The sequence below is a fragment of the Dreissena polymorpha genome, chromosome 6 (genome assembly GCF_020536995.1).
Source record: "Dreissena polymorpha isolate Duluth1 chromosome 6, UMN_Dpol_1.0, whole genome shotgun sequence".
NCBI classification, from domain to species: domain Eukaryota; kingdom Metazoa; phylum Mollusca; class Bivalvia; order Myida; family Dreissenidae; genus Dreissena; species Dreissena polymorpha.
In genome coordinates, this window is record NC_068360.1 from 6,271,297 (window position 1) to 6,289,642 (window position 18,346).

The 18,346-nt window shown below is 39.1% G+C and overlaps 1 protein-coding gene across 7 annotated transcripts in view; it reads right to left on the reverse strand.

Annotated features, from left to right (window-relative positions):
* LOC127835267 (dedicator of cytokinesis protein 9-like) overlaps window positions 1-18,346 on the reverse strand; it is a 176,169-nt gene that overhangs the window by 91,178 nt on the left and 66,645 nt on the right. For all 7 annotated transcript variants that reach the window (XM_052361610.1, XM_052361611.1, XM_052361609.1 and 4 more), the window contains exons 11-18: window positions 16,841-17,032; window positions 15,311-15,513; window positions 13,213-13,320; window positions 11,103-11,185; window positions 9,435-9,622; window positions 7,775-7,843; window positions 5,966-6,058; window positions 2,027-2,187 (exon numbers count right to left, since the gene is read on the reverse strand). In XM_052361610.1, coding sequence (XP_052217570.1) covers window positions 2,027-2,187; window positions 5,966-6,058; window positions 7,775-7,843; window positions 9,435-9,622; window positions 11,103-11,185; window positions 13,213-13,320; window positions 15,311-15,513; window positions 16,841-17,032 — 1,097 coding nt within the window. The remainder of the gene's footprint in view (window positions 1-2,026; window positions 2,188-5,965; window positions 6,059-7,774; window positions 7,844-9,434; window positions 9,623-11,102; window positions 11,186-13,212; window positions 13,321-15,310; window positions 15,514-16,840; window positions 17,033-18,346) is intronic.

Below are 18,346 nucleotides of genomic sequence, written 5' to 3' on the forward strand. Positions count from 1 at the left end.
CTAAGTCAAAAAAGGGCCATAATTCCGTAACAATGACAACCAGAGTTATGCAACTTGTCCTTTTACTGTACCCTTATGATAGTTTGTGAGTATTCCAAGTATGAAAGCAATATCTATGATACTTTAGGGGTAAAGTGGACCAAAACATAAATCTTAAGCAAATTTTCAATTTTCTAAGTATAAAGGGCCCATAATTCTGTCCAAATGCCAGTCAGAGTTACATAACTTTGCCTGCACTGTCCCCTTATGATAGTTCATAAATCTTGCAAGTATGAAAGCAATAGCTTTGATACTGTAGGAATAAAGTGGACCTAAACACAAAACTTAATCAAATTTTCAATTTTCTAAGTATAAAAAGGGCACATAATTCTGTCAAAATGCCAGTCAGAGTTACATTACTTTGCCTGCACAGTCCCCTTATGATAGTTAGTTAGTGTTGCAAGTATGAAAGCAATAGCTTTGATGCTTAAGGAATAAAATGGACCTAAACACAAAACTTAACCAAAATTGTCAATTTTCTAAGTATAAAAAGGGCACATAATTCTGTCAAAATGCATGCCAGAGTTATCTAACTTTGCCTGCCCAGTCCCCTCATGATAGTAAGTAAGTGTACCAAGTTTGAATGCAATAGCATTGATACTTACTGAGAAAAGTGGACCTAAACGCAAAACTTAACCGGACGCCGACGCCGACGCCAAGGTGATGACAATAGCTCATAATTTTTTTTCAAAAAATAGATGAGCTAAAAAACAACTTCAATTAGACATTATAGGCATTCATTTGGGAAAAAAAAATACTTTGTAAAATTAGGAAACGGGCCATATAACAGCAACAAATTTGACAAAAAACAGTGCTAGCATGTGCGTAAAGGGTTGTCCAAGATTAGACTGTGCAGTTTGCCTTGGTGAAGAGGAGCTTATGCAAGATAAATTTACCATATGTTGCCTAAGTTAACCCTCAGTTTGCGAATGTGTTTTTCTACCGTTTTGGGAATGGGAACAGGCCCTTTGGATTGGAAAAAATGCGTTGTTTTGATAAAAGTGGGATATTGATGTATTTTATCATTTTACTTTTTAATAACAAATACTACAAACTAAGAATAAGTGTTTCCATTATTGTATTGACTTAAGTTGAACCCATAAAGTTACATAGGGAAAATAAATAACTGTTGCATTTTATTTATGGAAAACTTAAAGTGGGAATCTTGGCAGTTATTTGGGAAAAACATAATAATAAAGCATACTTTTATTAAAATTGGGAATAGGGCGGAATAACGTCCCAAAATTTGACACCCCACCACTGATTCTGCTCAACTGGCACTGGAGTGCAGTAGGGATACCCAGGTGTACCCCACAGGGACCTCGATGTTTCCCTGCCCCCTACCCCCACACCTACGCGCCCCTGGATTCCCCTTACCTGCCACAGGAGCGCAGTAAGGGAACCCATGCATACCCCAAAGAGACCTCAAAGTCTCCCTGACACCCCCCCACCCCTTCATTCCCCTCACCTGCCTCAGGAACGCAGTAAGGGCACCCATGCATACCCTATAGAGACCTCAAAGTCTCCCTGACCCCCCCCCCGGCCCCTTCATTCCCTTCACCTGCCACAGGAGCGCAGTAAGGGCACCAATGCATACCCCTTAGAGACCTCAAAGTCCCCCTGGCCCCTTCATTCCCCTCACCTGCCACTGGAGCGCAGTAGGCATACCCACAGGGACCACCATGTCTTCCTGTCCCCCCCATGGCCCCCTCATTCCCCTCACCTGCCACTGGAGTGCAGTAGGGGCACCAAGGCATACCCACAGGGACCTCCATGTCGTCCTGTCCCCCCATGGCCCCTTCATTCCCCTCACCTGCCACTGGAGTGCAGTAGGGGCACCCATGCATACCCCACAGGGACCTCAATCTCACCCTGACCCTCATCTGACCCCTAATCTCCCCCCCTTAGCCCCTTGAATCCCCTCAACTTCCCCTGGTGCAGTAGAGGCTCCCATGCCCCCCCCCCTGGGCCCCTTAATTCCCCTCACCTGCCACTGGAGTGCAGTAGGGGCACCCAAGCGTACCCCACAGGGACCTCGATATCTCCCCGTTTCTTCACGGACCCCTTTGATCCCTCACAGCTCACATGGTAGAACCGGAACAACACATGGTGCTTCTCGTGGAGTATAGGGGGCAGGAGAATCTTCACCTGTGAGCAAGTCAGGGTAAAATCTTTTATATTCATTTGTGTTTTTTGATTACTTTTTGGTTGACTTGTTAATTCTTGGCTTGGATTTCTGAAGGTATATGCATTAACAACACATGCCACATATCAATACTGATCTATCTCCAAGAGCATAACGCTGTAGATACAGTGCAAAGGACTTGCTTTTAATTAAAGAGAACAAATTTACACATTAAAAAAAAATCACTACCATTTTTTTTACCAACAAGCGATGTGTTTGTCAGAAACACAATGCCCCCTACTGCGCCGCTTTGATTGATTTTTATGTCCCCCACCACTATAGTGGGGGACATATTGTTTTTGCTCTGTCTGTTGGTCTATATGTTGGTCTGTTGGTTTGGTCAAACATTAACATTTGCCATAAATTTTGCAACATTGAAGATAGCAATTTCATATTTGGCATGCATGTGTATCTCATGGAGCTGCACATTTTGAGTGGTGAAAGGTCTAGGTCATCCTTAAAGGTCAAATGTCAAATATATTGGTCAAAATCGCTCATTTAATGTACACTTTTGCAATATTGAAGCAAGCTACTGGATATTTGGCATGCATATGTATCTCATGGAGCTGCACATTTTGTGTGGTGAAAGGTCAAGGTCATCCTTCAAGGCCAAAGGTCATATATATTGGGACATAGTGTTTCACAACCATATCGCTTGTTTTTTATCATTTGGCAGGTACAGATAATTTTTACAATGGAAGTAATATTTGTTAAAGGGATATAATAACAAGAGCTGTCAGAGGACAGCGCGCTTAACTATTCGAGTGCTTGACAGTATAACGTAAGCCATCATGGGGAAATTGTTCATATTCAATAATTTATTATACGATCTTTCAAAATAAAAAAAAGGAAAATAAAATTATTTTTTTTTTGGGGGAGGGGGGGGGGGGGGGTTGAGAGGGGGTATAATGTGGGGTGTGGTCATTTATTAGACGATCTTTCAAAAAAAAAAAAAATTTTTTTGGGGGGGGGGGGGTAGGGGGGGTGTGAGAGGGGGGTATAATGTGGGGTGTGGTAATTTATTAGATGATGTTTAAAAAAACAAGATGCGTTTGTGAAACACAATGTTAACCTATATGACGTTTGACCTTGTAGGATGACCTTGACCTTGACCCTTCACCACTCAAAATGTGCAGCTCCATGAGATACACATACATTTCAAATATAAAATTGCTAGATTCAATATTGCAGAAGTGACATTACATGAGCAATTTTGACCCATATATTTGACCTTGAAGGATGACCTTGACCTTGACCTTTCACCACTCAAAATGTGAAGCTCCATGAGATACACATGCATGCCAAATATCAAGTTGCTATCTTCAATATCGCAAAAGTATTCATAAAATAAGCGATTTGGGCCACATATATTTGACCTCTGACCTTGAAGAATGACCTTGACCTTTCACCACTCAAAATGTGCAGCTCCATGAGATACACATGCATGCCAAATATCAAGTTGCTATCTTCAATATTGCAAAAGTACTCATAAAATGAGCGATTTTGGTAACATATATTTGACCTCTGACCTTGAAGGATGACCTTGACCTTGACCTTTCACCACTCAAAATGTGCAGCTTCATGAGGTACACATGCATGCCAAATATCAAGTTGCTATCTTGAATATTGAAATACTGCAAAAGCGTACATTAAATTAGCGATTTTGACCCATATATTTGACCTTTGACCTTGAAGGATGACCTTGACCTTGAGCTTTCACCACTCAAAATGTGCAGCTCCATGAGATACATATGCATACCAAATATCAAGTTGCTATATTCAATATTGCAAAGGTTATTGCAAATGTTAAAGTTGGCGCAAACAGACAGACAGACAGACCAACCAACCAACCAACCAACAGACAGGGCAAAAACAATATGTCCTCACTACTTTAGTGGGGGACATAAAAATCTTTTGGGGGGCGGGGCGGTGGGGGGGGGGAGGTGGGGGGGGAGGTTCGGGGGGAGGGGGGGGATTCAGGGTAGGGGCGTGGGGTATTGTTTGGGTGGAATCCATTGTGGTATTCAGGTAAGTGTTGTTTTGTCAAAGTAATAATAAAATGTGATCATAAATAAAGAAGTTATGGCAATTTAAGCAAAATGTTCAATTATATAAGTTTAAAAGGGGCCATTATTATGTCAAAATACGTGAAACAGTGGTCTGCTCTTGTTTATAGATTGGGGTCATGTTGGTAAACAAGTATGCAACATATAAAAGCAATATGTCAAAGGATATAAGAAATATTTGGGGTTGTACGCAAACTTTAACATAGATTTATCGATAATATGCATATTCTAAGTATTAAAGGGGCAATAATTATAACAAAATGCTTGATAGAGTTGTCTGCTCTTGTTTATAGGTTGGGGTGATGTTGGTAAACAAGTATGCAAAATATGAAAGCAATATGTCAAGGGACACTGAAAATAAATGGGGTAGTACGAAAACTTTAACATTTGCTGCATATTCTAAGTGGAAAAGGGGCCATAATTATAAAAAAATGCTTGATAGAGTTGTCTGCTCTTGTTTATAGGTTGGGGTCATGTTGGTAAACAAGAATGCAAAATATGAAAGCAATATGTCAAGGGACAATGAAAATAATTGGGGTAGTATGACAACTTTAACATTTGCACGCTAACGCTAACGGAAACGGAAACGCCGACGCGGGGGTGAGTGGGATAGCTCCACTATATATATTTCATATATAATAGTAGAGCTAAAAAATATTACTTCCCTTATAAAAATGATCTATACCTGCCAAATGTTAAATAGAAATTATCTCCCTTTAAAGCTTGTTACTTCTCTTGGATTATGTTTTTTGACCTTTGACCTTGAAGGATGACCTTAACCTTTCAACACTCAAAATGTGCAGCTCCATGAGATACACGTGCATGCCAAATATCAAGTTGCTTGCTTCAATATTGCAAAAGTTATGGTCAATGTAAAAGTTTTCGGACGGACAGACAGACTGACAGACAGACAGACGGACAGTTCAACTGCTATATGCCACCCTACCGGGGGCATTAAAAGATCTCAGGGTAAGTTGTCTCTCCTGCACTGCAAATGTTTTATTCAGCAATCAAATCATAAAGCCAGTGCTTTCTTCAAGCCAAAATGACGAGATGAAGTCTAAAATTCGCCTGCTTTCCGCAATTTGACTGAAATGTAGTGTATTTACCTTTCAAGAACTTTCAAATTCATATCAGCCTCTGCAATCTTTATTTCACACATATTTGAAGGCCAAATGCATTTGTTTCCAGGAAGAGCGAAAATTGTAAGGTGTTTGTCCTGCATTATTAAAATATGTTTGTCCCCTGGACATATGACTGTACTTAAGATGTTTTATGACATATGACTTCACTAAAGATGTTTTATGACATATGACTTCACTTAAGATGTTTCATGAAAAATGACTGTATATAATATGTTGTATTATACATGACTGTATTTAAGATGTTTCATAACATATGATTTTCCATAAGAGATTTTATGCTATATGACTGTACTTAAGATGTTTTATGATATTACTTCACTTAAGATGTTTAATGAAAAATGACTGTATATAAGATGTTTTGCAAAATATAACTGGATTTAAGATGCTTCATGAGATATGACTGTAATTAAGATGTTTTGCAACATATGACTGCATTAAAGTTGTTTAATTACATATGACTGAATTTAAGATGCTTTGTGACATATGACCATATCTAAGATGTTTTCTGAACATGTGCCCCTGTTTCCTACCTCCTCCATATAGTCAGGTGCCTGGTTATGATGGAGCACTGTTGTACTGGCACTACACGAGAACACAGAGTTGCCATGTCGACTGAACACCAGCTGTGAAAACAACAACAAAGTAATCCATAATTAAGGTAAGCACAATCAAAAATGAAAGTACCAACAACTTAACAATAATTATTGTTTTTTACCCATACAGGTAAATACTCAAATAAAATAATACACACATATGAAGCAATTTTATTATAAAAAATTCGGACTTGAAATACAAATGCAAATGCTTTGCACAAATGATTTTTTTTTTATGAAACAATTTTATAAGTGTTAATTTTGTACTTTGTTGAGTTGTGAAAAGCATTCCTCAGATCTAGCCTATATTTACCTTGAGCAGGGGGCCCATTCAAATTTAGCCTATATTTACCTTCAGCGGGAGCCCATTCAAATCTAGCCTATATTAACCTTGAGCGGGGGGCCCATTCAAATCTAGCCTATATTTACCTTCAGCGGGAGCCCATTCAAATCTAGCCTATATTTACCTTGAGCGGGGGGCCCGTTCAATCTAACCTATATTAATCTTCAGCGGTGGGGGGGCCCATTAAAATCTAGCCTATATTTACCTTGAGCAGGGGGCCCATTCAAATCTAGCCTGTATTTACCTTGAGTGGGGGGCCCATTCAAATCTAGCCTATATTAACCTTCAGCGGGGGCCCTTTCAAATCTAGCCTATATTTACCTTGAGTGAGGGGCCATTCAAATCTAGCCTATATTTACCTTCCGCGGGGTTCCATTCAAATCTAGCCTATATTTACCTTCAGAGGGAGGCTCATTCAAATCTAGCCTATATTTACCTTCAGCGGGAGGCCCATTCAAATCTAGCCTATATTTACCTTCAGCGGGGGGCTCATTCAAATCTAGCCTATATTTACCTTCAGCGGGGGCCATTCAAATCTAGCCTATATTTACTGAGCGGGGGACCCATTCAAATCTAGCCAAAATTTACCTTGAGCGGGTAGCCCATTCAAATCTAGCCTATATTTACCATGAGCGGGGGGCCCATTCAAATCTAGCCTATATTTACCTTGAGCGGGGGGACCATTCAAATCTAGCCTGTATTAACCTTGAGCAGGGGGCCAATTCAATCCAGCCTATATTAACCTTCAGCCGGGGGCCCATTCAAATCTAGCCTATATTTACCTTCAGCAGGGGGCCCATTCAAATCTAGCCTTTATGTACCTTCAGCGGTGGCCCATTCAAATCTAGCCTATATTTACCTTCAGCGGGGGGCCCATTCAAATCTAGCCTATATTTACCTTCAGCAGGGGGCCCATTAAAATCTAGCCTATATTTACCTTCAGTGGGGCGCAATTCAAATCTAGCCTATATTTACCTTGAGTGGGAGGCAATTCAAATCTAGCCTATATTTACCTTGAGTGGGAGGCAATTCAAATCTAGCCTATATTTACCTCGAGTGGGGGGCCATTCAAATCTAGCCTATATTTACCTTGAGTGGGGGGCCATTCAAATATTGCCTATATTAACCTTGAGTGGGGGGCATTCAAATATAGGCTATATTTACCTTCAGCGGGGGGGCCATTCAAATCTAGCCTATATTTACCTTATTTACCTTGAGGGGGGGGGGGCATTCAAATCTATGCTATATTTACCTTGAGTGGGGGGCCATTCAAATCTAGCCTATATTTACCTTAAGTGGCGGGCCATTCAAATCTAGCCTATATTTACCTTGATTGGGGGCCATTCAAATCTAGCCTTTATTTACCTTGAGTGGGGGGCCATTCAAATCTAGCCTATATTTACCTTGAGCGGGGGGCCATTCAAATCTTCATCCGAGTCTCTTATCTCAATACAGCAGGCAATATTCCTAGCCTGAAAATAATACATATATTATAAGTAATATTTATAATTATTAAAACATATTACCTTTAATGTTTTTAGCCTTTAAGATGTGTTCTAACTTACTATGAATATAACCTATGTTTGGATGGGAAGGACACAATCAGAGTGAAAGCAATGAATAAAACAACCGATTCAAGTGATTGCAGAATGATCATGATCTAAATTTTGAAGTGCTTCACTTCATGGATGCACTCTAGCCAATCAATTGGATCAAAATGTATCGTATATATTCTTAGTACACTATAAAGTTATAATACATGTATTGTTTTTCTCAACTTATAATATATTGATATAAATAAAGACACTCAACTAAAATACAATTATTGATTCAATTTCACAATTTAACCCAAACAAACTATAGAGTTGTAATATATGGCTGACTGAACTCACTTCTCCAGCCACTTTGGTGCAAGTATTAACACATTTGAAACTTTTTTATTATTATTAATTGACTTATTTTCTGTACAACTCTAAAGATAGGTCAGAATAAAATATCATTTTATGATCAGACCTTTATAAATGTGAGTGTGTCAAATATCAGCAACATACCAATGTATATTACACTATAACATCAAGATGATGACTGTTAATGTGTGTTCTGTTTAAGTGTAAAATCTTTCTTTACTAAAGTTTTTACAAAGTCGCTTATTGTTTTATGATTTTTTTACATTATAATAATATACAGCTGAGTGGGAGTTATAACAAAAAAACCACCTGTAAATATTATTAAAAAAAATATCTTGTTCTGGGAAAACTGGTCTAAATACATATTTTATTTTTAATTTATACCACATTTATATAGCGCCCTTTTCATACTCCAGATGTGCGTTCAAAGGCGTTTAACAGTTTTTTCCCTGATCACTGGGTCATAAGTCGTGCGTTAATATCTTGGCGCAGTATGCAGCCACGGCACATTGGCTTATTTCCCTCACATGTCCCCATTTATACACCTGGGTTGACACATATGAATTATGTGTCAACCCTGATTAGCCGATTCAGTACGTAAAGGTAATCAAGGACAACACTTTCCGCTTGTATGGAATGTTTTGTTTGAAAAAGTATTTTCTAAACAACAATCTAGTGTAGGCAAAAAGCGTCCTCCATGATAAGCCTGTGGGGATTGCATTAAGCCCAGTTTCTCATCAGGTACAAGGGGGCTCCAATATTTTAACTTCTGCCCCAAGCCAACCTCAGTGAATGCCTTCTGACCATCATAGTTCAACAGATGGGATGACATTTTATGCACATACCGGTGTGAGTCGCGTTCTGAGAAAACTGGGTTTGATGCATGTGCGTAAAGTGTCGTCCCAGATTAGCCTGTGCAGTCCGCACAGGCTAATCAGGGACGACACTTTCCGCTTTTATGGTATTTTTAATTTCAAGGAAGTCCCTCCTTACCGAAAATCAAGTTAAGGTGGAAAGTGTCATCCCTGATTAGCCTGTGCGGACTGCACAGGCTAATCTGGGATGACACTTTACGCACATGCATTAAGCCCAGTTTTCTCAGAACAAGGCTCATATATTAATCCTAGTTTTCCAAGCTGATGTTTCTCAAGTCTACCTTAGTGAATGACTTCTGACCATCGTACTTCAATGTGACTGGGTACACATACAGGTTGTTGGTATAGGAGTCATGGGGGCTGGTGAACTGGCCCTTGTCTGGGACAAACTCTTCGATTTCTACGGCAACTGGGTCCGCAGGTGGCATCGGGAACGGCTTCACCGGCACATAGGAGGAGGTCACAGTGTCTGAAATAGGAGGAGGGAACAGTGTCTGAAAAAGGAGGTCATATTGTCTCAAATAAAAGGAGGTCAGTGTCTAAATTAAGAGGATCTTACAGACAGTGTCTAAATAGGAGGTCACAGTGTCTGAAATTAGAGGTCACAGTGTCTGAAATTGGAGGTCACAGTGTCTGAAATTAAAAATACGTTTTATAGTTTTTGATTTATGAAAAGGAAAAGAAACTTAATAGCTGGCAGGAAAGACGGACAGAAAAATGATGGACGTAATGGTATCCCAAGAGCTATGATGGACGATTGCAGTTTATGGTATCCCAAGCTATGATGGACATTTGGACGTAATGGTATCCCAAGAGCTAGGACGGCCAAGTGGATGTAATGGTATCCCAAGAGCTATGATGGACAAGTGGATGTAATGGCATCCCAAGAGCTATGATGGACAAGTGGACTTAATGGTATCACAAGAGCTAGGATGAACAAGTGGATGTAATGGTATCACAAGAGCTAGGACGGCCAAGTGGATGTAATGGTATCATAAGTGCTAGGAAGGACAAGTGGATGTAATGGTATCCCAAGAGCTAGGAAGGACAAGTGAATGTAATGGTATCACAAGAGCTAGGAAGGACAAGAGGATGCAATGGTATCCCAAGAGCTAGGAAGGACAAGTGAATGTAATGGTATCACAAGAGCTAGGAAGGACAAGAGGATGTAATGGTATCCCAAGAGCTAGGAAGGACAAGTGAATGTAATGGTATCACAAGAGCTAGGAAGGACAAGTGAATGTAATGGCATCACAAGGGCTAGGAAGGACAAGTGAATGTAATGGTATCACAAGAGCTAGGAAGGACAAGTGAATGTAATGGTATCACAAGAGCTAGGAAGGACAAGAGGATGTAATGGTATCCCAAGAGCTAGGAAGGACAAGTGAATGTAATGGTATCACAAGAGCTAGGAAGGACAAGTGAATGTAATGGTATCACAAGAGCTAGGAAGGACAAGTGATGTAATGGTATCATAAGAGCTAGGAAGGACAAGTGGATGTAATGGTATCACAAGAGCTATGATGGACAAGTGGACTTAATGGCATCCCAACAGCTATGATCGACAATTGGATGTAATGGTTTGCTTATCAGGGACGACACTTTCAGCTTAATGGAAATTTTCTTTCAAAGGAAATCTCTTCTACATAAACGTCCAGTCTGGAAGGAAAGTATTGTGGGGACTGCACAGGCTAATCAAGGCAGACACTTTTCACACAATCATAAAGCCCAGTTTTCATGTTCATATAAACATTGAAGTACCACAAATACACAGAAGCATTTTCTTTTTTAGCAAAAAATTTAAGCGTCCAGGACTTAAAGTGCAATATACACATTTAAATAACACAAATGCACAGAAACATTTTCTTTTTTAACAAAAATTTAAAATGTTCAGGACTTAGAGTGCAACATAAACAATCAAATAACACAAAACACAAAATCTGGTGTACTTGTCAATGGCTCCGCCTTGAGTGGACTGAGGCTGACTCTCAGGGTGCCCGGGATGGTCTGCCACTTGCTCTGCTTTTCAGGCCTGTCATATAGGAAAAGCATTAAAGCATAAGCATTTCAGCATTTAAGTTCTGGAAAAATGGGGCTTAATGCATGTTGTGCCAGATTAGCCTGTGTACACACAGGCTAGTCTGAGAGGTTGCTTTTTCCTAGAATGGATTTTTTCGCTTAAAGGAAGTCTCTTCTGAGAGAAAATTCCAGCCTAGGCAAAAAAAGAATCATCCCTGATTAGCCTGTGCAGACTGCACAGGCTAATCTGGGACAATTGTTTAAGCAAATACATTAAGCCACGTTTTCAAAGAGCGTGACAGATTTTATCTAAAATGGAGGTTCACTGTATTCATAGTCAGACATACTTTATGGTGTCAAAGTATGCCCATTCATAAAACTTGAATCACAAACATGGGGAATTCCCTTGCACCCCTATTTCTGGTATGTTCAATGGCAAAATACTAAGTAATTATTGGATCACTGGATATGACAATTGCCTTGAACATCTTCCATTCATAATGACAATGTCAATTCAGTTTAAATTAAAATGCTTTAGAAATAATGGCTCCACAAACCTGTGAGGATATACTGAAGGACCAAAACAAACAATCCAACAGAGTGACTCATACATACAAACCCTCCCAACAGGTGATCTACCAATAGCAATGCCGGAACTATTATCCCTTTAACCCAATATGACTGACTATAGGTATCTAGAAAAGCCAACATCTAGAGTACTAGACAATCAGTCAATAACTACAATCTAACTACACTCACTATTAAATACATAAGCATATGCTAAAATCTATTCTTTATTTTATCTATTTTTTATTTTAAGTACAATTTTAACAACCATTCAATTAAATGCATTAAATTATTGAATGAAAATATAGTTGAGGCACAATAAGCCAGTACATTTAACAGGAAAAGTTATCAAAATGTATTTAAAACATCCATTAAAAATAAACATTGATCCTTAAATATAAATTTAAATCTTATTATCAACTTGACATTTTAATGGTGGTGACAAGACACCATACATGCCATAATTTTTGAGACCAATTCCGGGACATTGAGTTAAATTGTCCGGGACTTTTGCCGATTTTCCGGGACATGTATAAAATGTAACGATATTTATAGACATATGCATTTTTGGTACGTTTTTTTTTGTTTCACATCGTTAATAGCAAAAGTTCGAAAGCCTATCCGAAATACACTTCATCTATTAACGTCAAATTAAACATTTCTACTTCCGTTACTAGATACAAGCCACGTGTTTTCAGTGTAAGCGTTCTAAACATAGATGGTGACGTCACTGCGTTATTGTTATTAAGACCGGTGTGTGTAACGCGTAGTTGTTGATACGCCTTTATTCATTTATAACATTTATATAATAAAAAAATACAACAATACAGTACCGTTAGATCGTCAACTCAAATCAATTCACAATAGTTTTTTTAACGTTATGTTTACTGGGGGTTTAGAACAAGACAATAATAAACCTAGTGAGGATGACGTTTTAATATGCTTTCTTTTTTACTCAACTTCTTTGTCGGTTAAACGTGCGAACATAAACTGCTTTTAATTTTTTACTCAGCGATGTTGGACTTAAGATGTGTGAACAACAGGCCTTTGCCCTTACGCAGCGGGAAATAATGACGTAGTAGATTAAAGTCAATTTACAACCACATTAAACAATGCCGCCTTTTCGGTTTGACCGCGAACGTGAGACAATCGATATAATAACAGGACCCCTGTTAATTGATCGATTTTGACACGTAGGGTAGTCTGCCTATTCGGGTAGGCATTGTCATGGAGACGCTGCAGATATACACAGATTCGAGGTGCAGTTAAGCTTAAGATAAGGTACATGTATTTATGGATTTTGTAAATTCCGGGACATTTGACAGATTTCCGGGACAGCAGGACAAGTTCTTCATTTCCGGGACTGTCCCGGACAATCCGGGACGTATGGCATGCATGCAAGACACAGTTTATGTTAACTCATTATTGTATAACTTTCTGATGGTCTCAGTTGGTTAATGAAAGTAAACAAACCGTTTTAAGTCTTGCAGGTGCTTGATTATTTCCTCTTCCGTCAATTTGGAACTCTCTTGTTTGTAGATGGGCATTTCACATGGGCCAGGGTTACTGGTAGCAAGGGGCCTGAAGGATAACATTCAAACTTAATATGGCTGCACAAAAGAGCCTGAAAAAACTGAGCTTAATGCATGTGCATCAAGTTTCATTACAAACAAGGGCTGTTTGTAAAACATGCATGCCCCCCATATGGGCTGTCAGTTGTAGTGGCAGCCATTGTGTGAATACGTTTTTTGTCACTGTGACCTTGACCTTTGACCTAGTGACCTGCAAATCAATAGGGGTCATCTGCCAGTCATGATCAATGTACCTATGAAGTTTCATGATCCTAGGCTTTAGCATTCTTGAGTTATCATCAGGAAACCATTTAACTGTTTTGAGTCACTGTGACCTTGACCTTTGACCTAGTGACCTGAAAATTAATAGGGGTCATCTGCCAGTCATGATCAATGTACCTATGAAGTTTCATGATCCTAGGCATAAGCATTCTTAAGTTATCATCCGGAAACCATTTTACTTTTTCGAGTCACTGTGACCTTGACCTTTGACTTAGTGACCTGAAAATCAATTCGGGTCATCTGCCAGTCATTATCAATGTACCAATGAAGTTTAATGATCCTAGGTGTAAGCATTCTTGAGTTATCATCCTGAAACCATTTTACTGTTTCGAGTCACTGTGACCTTGACCTTTGACCTAGTGACCTGAAAATCAATAGGGGTCATCTGCCAGTATGATCAATCTTCCTATGAAGTTTCATGATCCTAGGTGTAAGCATTCTTGAGTTATCATCCAGAAACCATTTTACTATTTCGAGTCACTGTGACCTTGACCTTTGACCTAGTGACCTGAAAATCAATAGGGGTCATCTGCCAGTCATGATCAATGTACCTATGAAGTTTCATGATCCTAGGCCTAAGCGTTCTTGAGTAATCATCTGGAAACCATCTGGTGGACTGACCGACCAACGGCATAATTAGCCTGTGCAGATTTCAAAGGCTTATCAGGGACAACACTTTCCGTCTAGACTGGATTTTCCTTTTAACAAACAAGAGATGTGTTCGTCAGAGACACAATGCCCCTATTGCGTCGCTTTGATTTTTTTAAAAAAAATTTTTGACCTTTGACCTTGAAGGATGACCTTTACCTTGAACTTCCACCACTCAAAATGTGCAGCTTCATGAGATACACATGCATGCCAAATATCAAGTTGCTATCTTCAATATTGCAAAAGTTATGGCCAACATTTAAGTTTTTTTCCGGACGGACGGAGAGACTGACATACCGACTGACATACTGACGGACAGTTCAACTGCTATATGCCACCCTACCAGAGGCATAAAAATTAGTATCATCCCTGATAAGTGTGTGTGGACATATTCTGGGATGACATTTTAAGCACATAAGCACAGACTGGGAGGTCACGGGTTCGATACCTACTGTGGGAGCGTTCTTTAGATCTCCCCCATAGACACCAAGTACTGGTTATAAGCACAGGAAACTGACTTGATAGTGTTTCTATGCAATCAAGCTAAAATAAATAGGTTTATACTAAGCATGTACTTTAAGCCAAGTTTTCCCAGAACAAGCTTCCGTAGCTGCACACATGATACGTGAACACGATGAGAACTTAAAGTGAATGATACATGAACACGATGAGAACTTAAAGTGATTCATTGTCTTATTGACATCACACAATTGAAGAGATGTTTGTCCCCTTCTGCTAGTTCTAAGGAAACAATTGTTCAGAAACCATAAAAACAAACGACCTTAAACTTGTTCAAATTTCTTTGCCATACCCAGAAAGTTTGTATAGCAATAAAATATGCATAAAGGCTGATACAGGCTTTCATGTATAAAAGCTGATATAAATTCTTTTTAAATTGTAAACTAAATTCTGGACTCAGAATGAAACACATCTAAATTATTTTTCTGCCATGTATGATTTCAGGCATTTCTCTTTAAGGATCAATAACAATGTTTCATAAAATGTATAACTCAAGTTGAAAGCAATTAATGGCTCAAAATAACTGGTGAAATAAGTTATGATTCAAGTACCTTGCGGACCACGCAAACGGCATCCTGAAGTGTCCAATGTGAGAACAGAACTGTTTCATCTGTCTGTAAACCTTTGAGCCTGTTTTAGTGTCAGCCCCTTTCAAATAGGGCTCCACCGCCTGCGATATGGGTCCCTGAAGAACTTTCTCTATGCGCACATACATGTAGATCTCGCTATGGCAGCGTATCACAGAAAAGATTCCCTGAAAAGTATGGAAGAAATCTTCATATCTTTAATGTAAATTCAATTGTATGTCCATAATAACTTCACACTCTTATTGAGAATTCCATTTCATGTCCAAAACAATCTGCATATTGTTATTGTCAATACAATTTTATGTTTAAAAAGTCTTAATTTCTCACCTCCTACAACAATGACCTAGTCCGATTGGCTTAGAGCGGCCATGTGCCCATGGTGTATTTCCAAACACCCCGAGTAATTTCCATACACCCGGAGTAATCGAGTAGTCGGTTGAGATATAATCGTTCGCTCTCGTATGGTATGAAATTACTGAGGGTGTATCCCATATATCATCAGTTACTAACAGTGTAACTAATAATATTCTAATTTTGAATTGAATTTAATGTCCAAAAAATCTGCAGGTTCTCATTGTGTCCAAAAAAATCATCATATTCTTATTGAGAATACAATTTAATGTCGAAAACATCTTCATATTCCTGTTGTGATTTCAATTAAATGTCAAAAAAATATTAAGGTTATTATTGTTGATTCAATTTTATGTCTATTAATACAAATCCAATGGTCCTCATTTTGATATCTTACAGCAACTTGAATATCTTTGGGAGCAAGGTAAAGATTAAGTTTTTTTTTCAATCTAAATTAAACAGCTGAGGAAATAGGCCCCTACTACAGACCACAGGGTTCCCAGCTTTTTTTATTAACAAAATTCCCTGATTTTCCCCTGATTTCTCCCTGATAGAAAATAAAAATTCCAGGATCATAATTTCGACCTATTTTTTGTTTTAGACACCCTCAATAAATAGCAGTTGCAGACATAAAATGTACATGTATACTACAAAGCAACCATAGGCATGCAGAGGAGTCGATTTGCTGTTTAAATCGTATGGGCTTCTTGACACAAGACAGTTAAGTCTCACCAAACAAAATTCCCTGATTCTTCCCTGATTTCAGGAACTTTTCCCAAATTCCCTGTGTTTTCCCTGACTGGAAAAAGTGAAAGTCTTTTTCCAGGTTTTCCCTGATTTCCAGGTTGGCTGGGAACCCTGAGACCACCATTTACTCATGAAAATCAAGGTCAGTCTCACATTATTCAATATCAAGACTTGCTCCACGAAAATGGGTCGTAGCGCATGTGTGTAATGCGTCATCCCTGATCAGCCAAGATGTGCAGTCAGCTTTTATGGATTTTATTGTTTAAAGAAAGTGTCTACTAAAGGAAACTTCAGTCTAGGTGGAAAACCAATTGCTTAGGCTAATCTTGGACAACACTTTATGCACATGCCTTAAACCTGGTTTTCCCAGAGCCAGCGTCTGAACAATTATCCAACCTGTCTGTTTTTAGAAAGCAGCCAACTTTCCTCCAACCCGTTCAGATCTGGTGGCGGCCCCTTGCCCTCTGTCTTATCTGTATGGATCATGTTAGCAATCTCCTTGTCGTTCAGATCCATGTGGAAATCCTCCGAGATCTTCCTGCCCTCTAGGACGTCATACAGTGTGAATGTGAGGAAAAATGGCTCGGGCTAAAATGAGCAAAAATGGTTCAGGCTGAAATGAGGAAAAATGGTTTGGGCTGAAATGAGGAAAAATGTTTCAGCCTGAAATGCGGAAAAATGGTTCCGGCAGAAATCGAAAACAAGATGGCCTGACAGGCCCAAAGTCGTTCGCCTGAGATAACAAGATATTATTGGGACAAATCTTCTGACCAAGTTTCATGAAGATCGGAAAATAAATGTGGCCTCTAGAGTGTTAACAAGGTTTTACTATAGCCATATAAGGAAAAATACCCCGCCCGCTTCCAGCCATGTTTTTCAACCAACCGGCATCATTTTTGACCTCGTCCATGATATTATCAGGATTAATCTTCTGACCAAGTTTCATGAAGATCGGACAGTAAATGTGGCCTCTAGAGTGATAACAAGATTTAACTATAGCCATATAAGGAAAAATGCCCCGCCCCTTGGAAGCCATCTTTTTCAAGCAAACATAATTATTTTCGAACTCATCCAAGATATCATTAAGACCAATCTTCTGACCGAATTTCATAAAGATTGGACAATAAATGTGGCCTCTAGAGTGTTAACAAGGTTTTACTATTGCAATAATTAGCCATATCAGGAAAAATGCCCCGCCCCTGGTGGCAATGTTTGTAAAGCAACCAAAACCATTTTCGAACTCATCCAAGTTTTCATTGGGACAAATCTTCTGACTAAGTTTCATGATGATCGGAAAATAAATGTGACCTCTAGAGTGTTAACAAGGTTTAACTATAGCCATATAAGGAAAAATGCCCCTCCCCTGTGGTGGCCATGTTTTTCAACCAACGGGCATCATTTTTGAGCTCGTTCAAGATATTATTGGGATGAATTTTCTGACCGAGTTTCATGAAGATCTGACTATAAATGTGGCCTCTAGAGTGTTAACAAGATTTTACTATAGCCATATATAGCCATAAAAGGAAAAATGCTCCGCCCCTTGGCAGCCATGTTTTTCAAGCAAAGGTTATCATTTTCAAACTCATCCAAGATATCATTGGGACAAATCTTCTGACCAAGTTTCATGAAGATCGAAAAAAAAAAAGTGGCCTCTAGAGTGTTAACAAGGTTTTAATATAGCCATATAAGGAAAAATGCCCCACCCCCTGGCGGCCATGTTTTTAAACCAACCGGAATCATTTTCGGAATCTTCCGAGATATAAGTGGGACAAATCTTCTGACCAAGTTTCATAAAGATCGGAAAATAAATGTGGCCTCTAGAGTGTTAACAAGGTTTTACTATGGCCATATAAGGAAAAATGCCCCGCCCCCTGGCGGCCATGTTTTTCAACCAACGGGCAT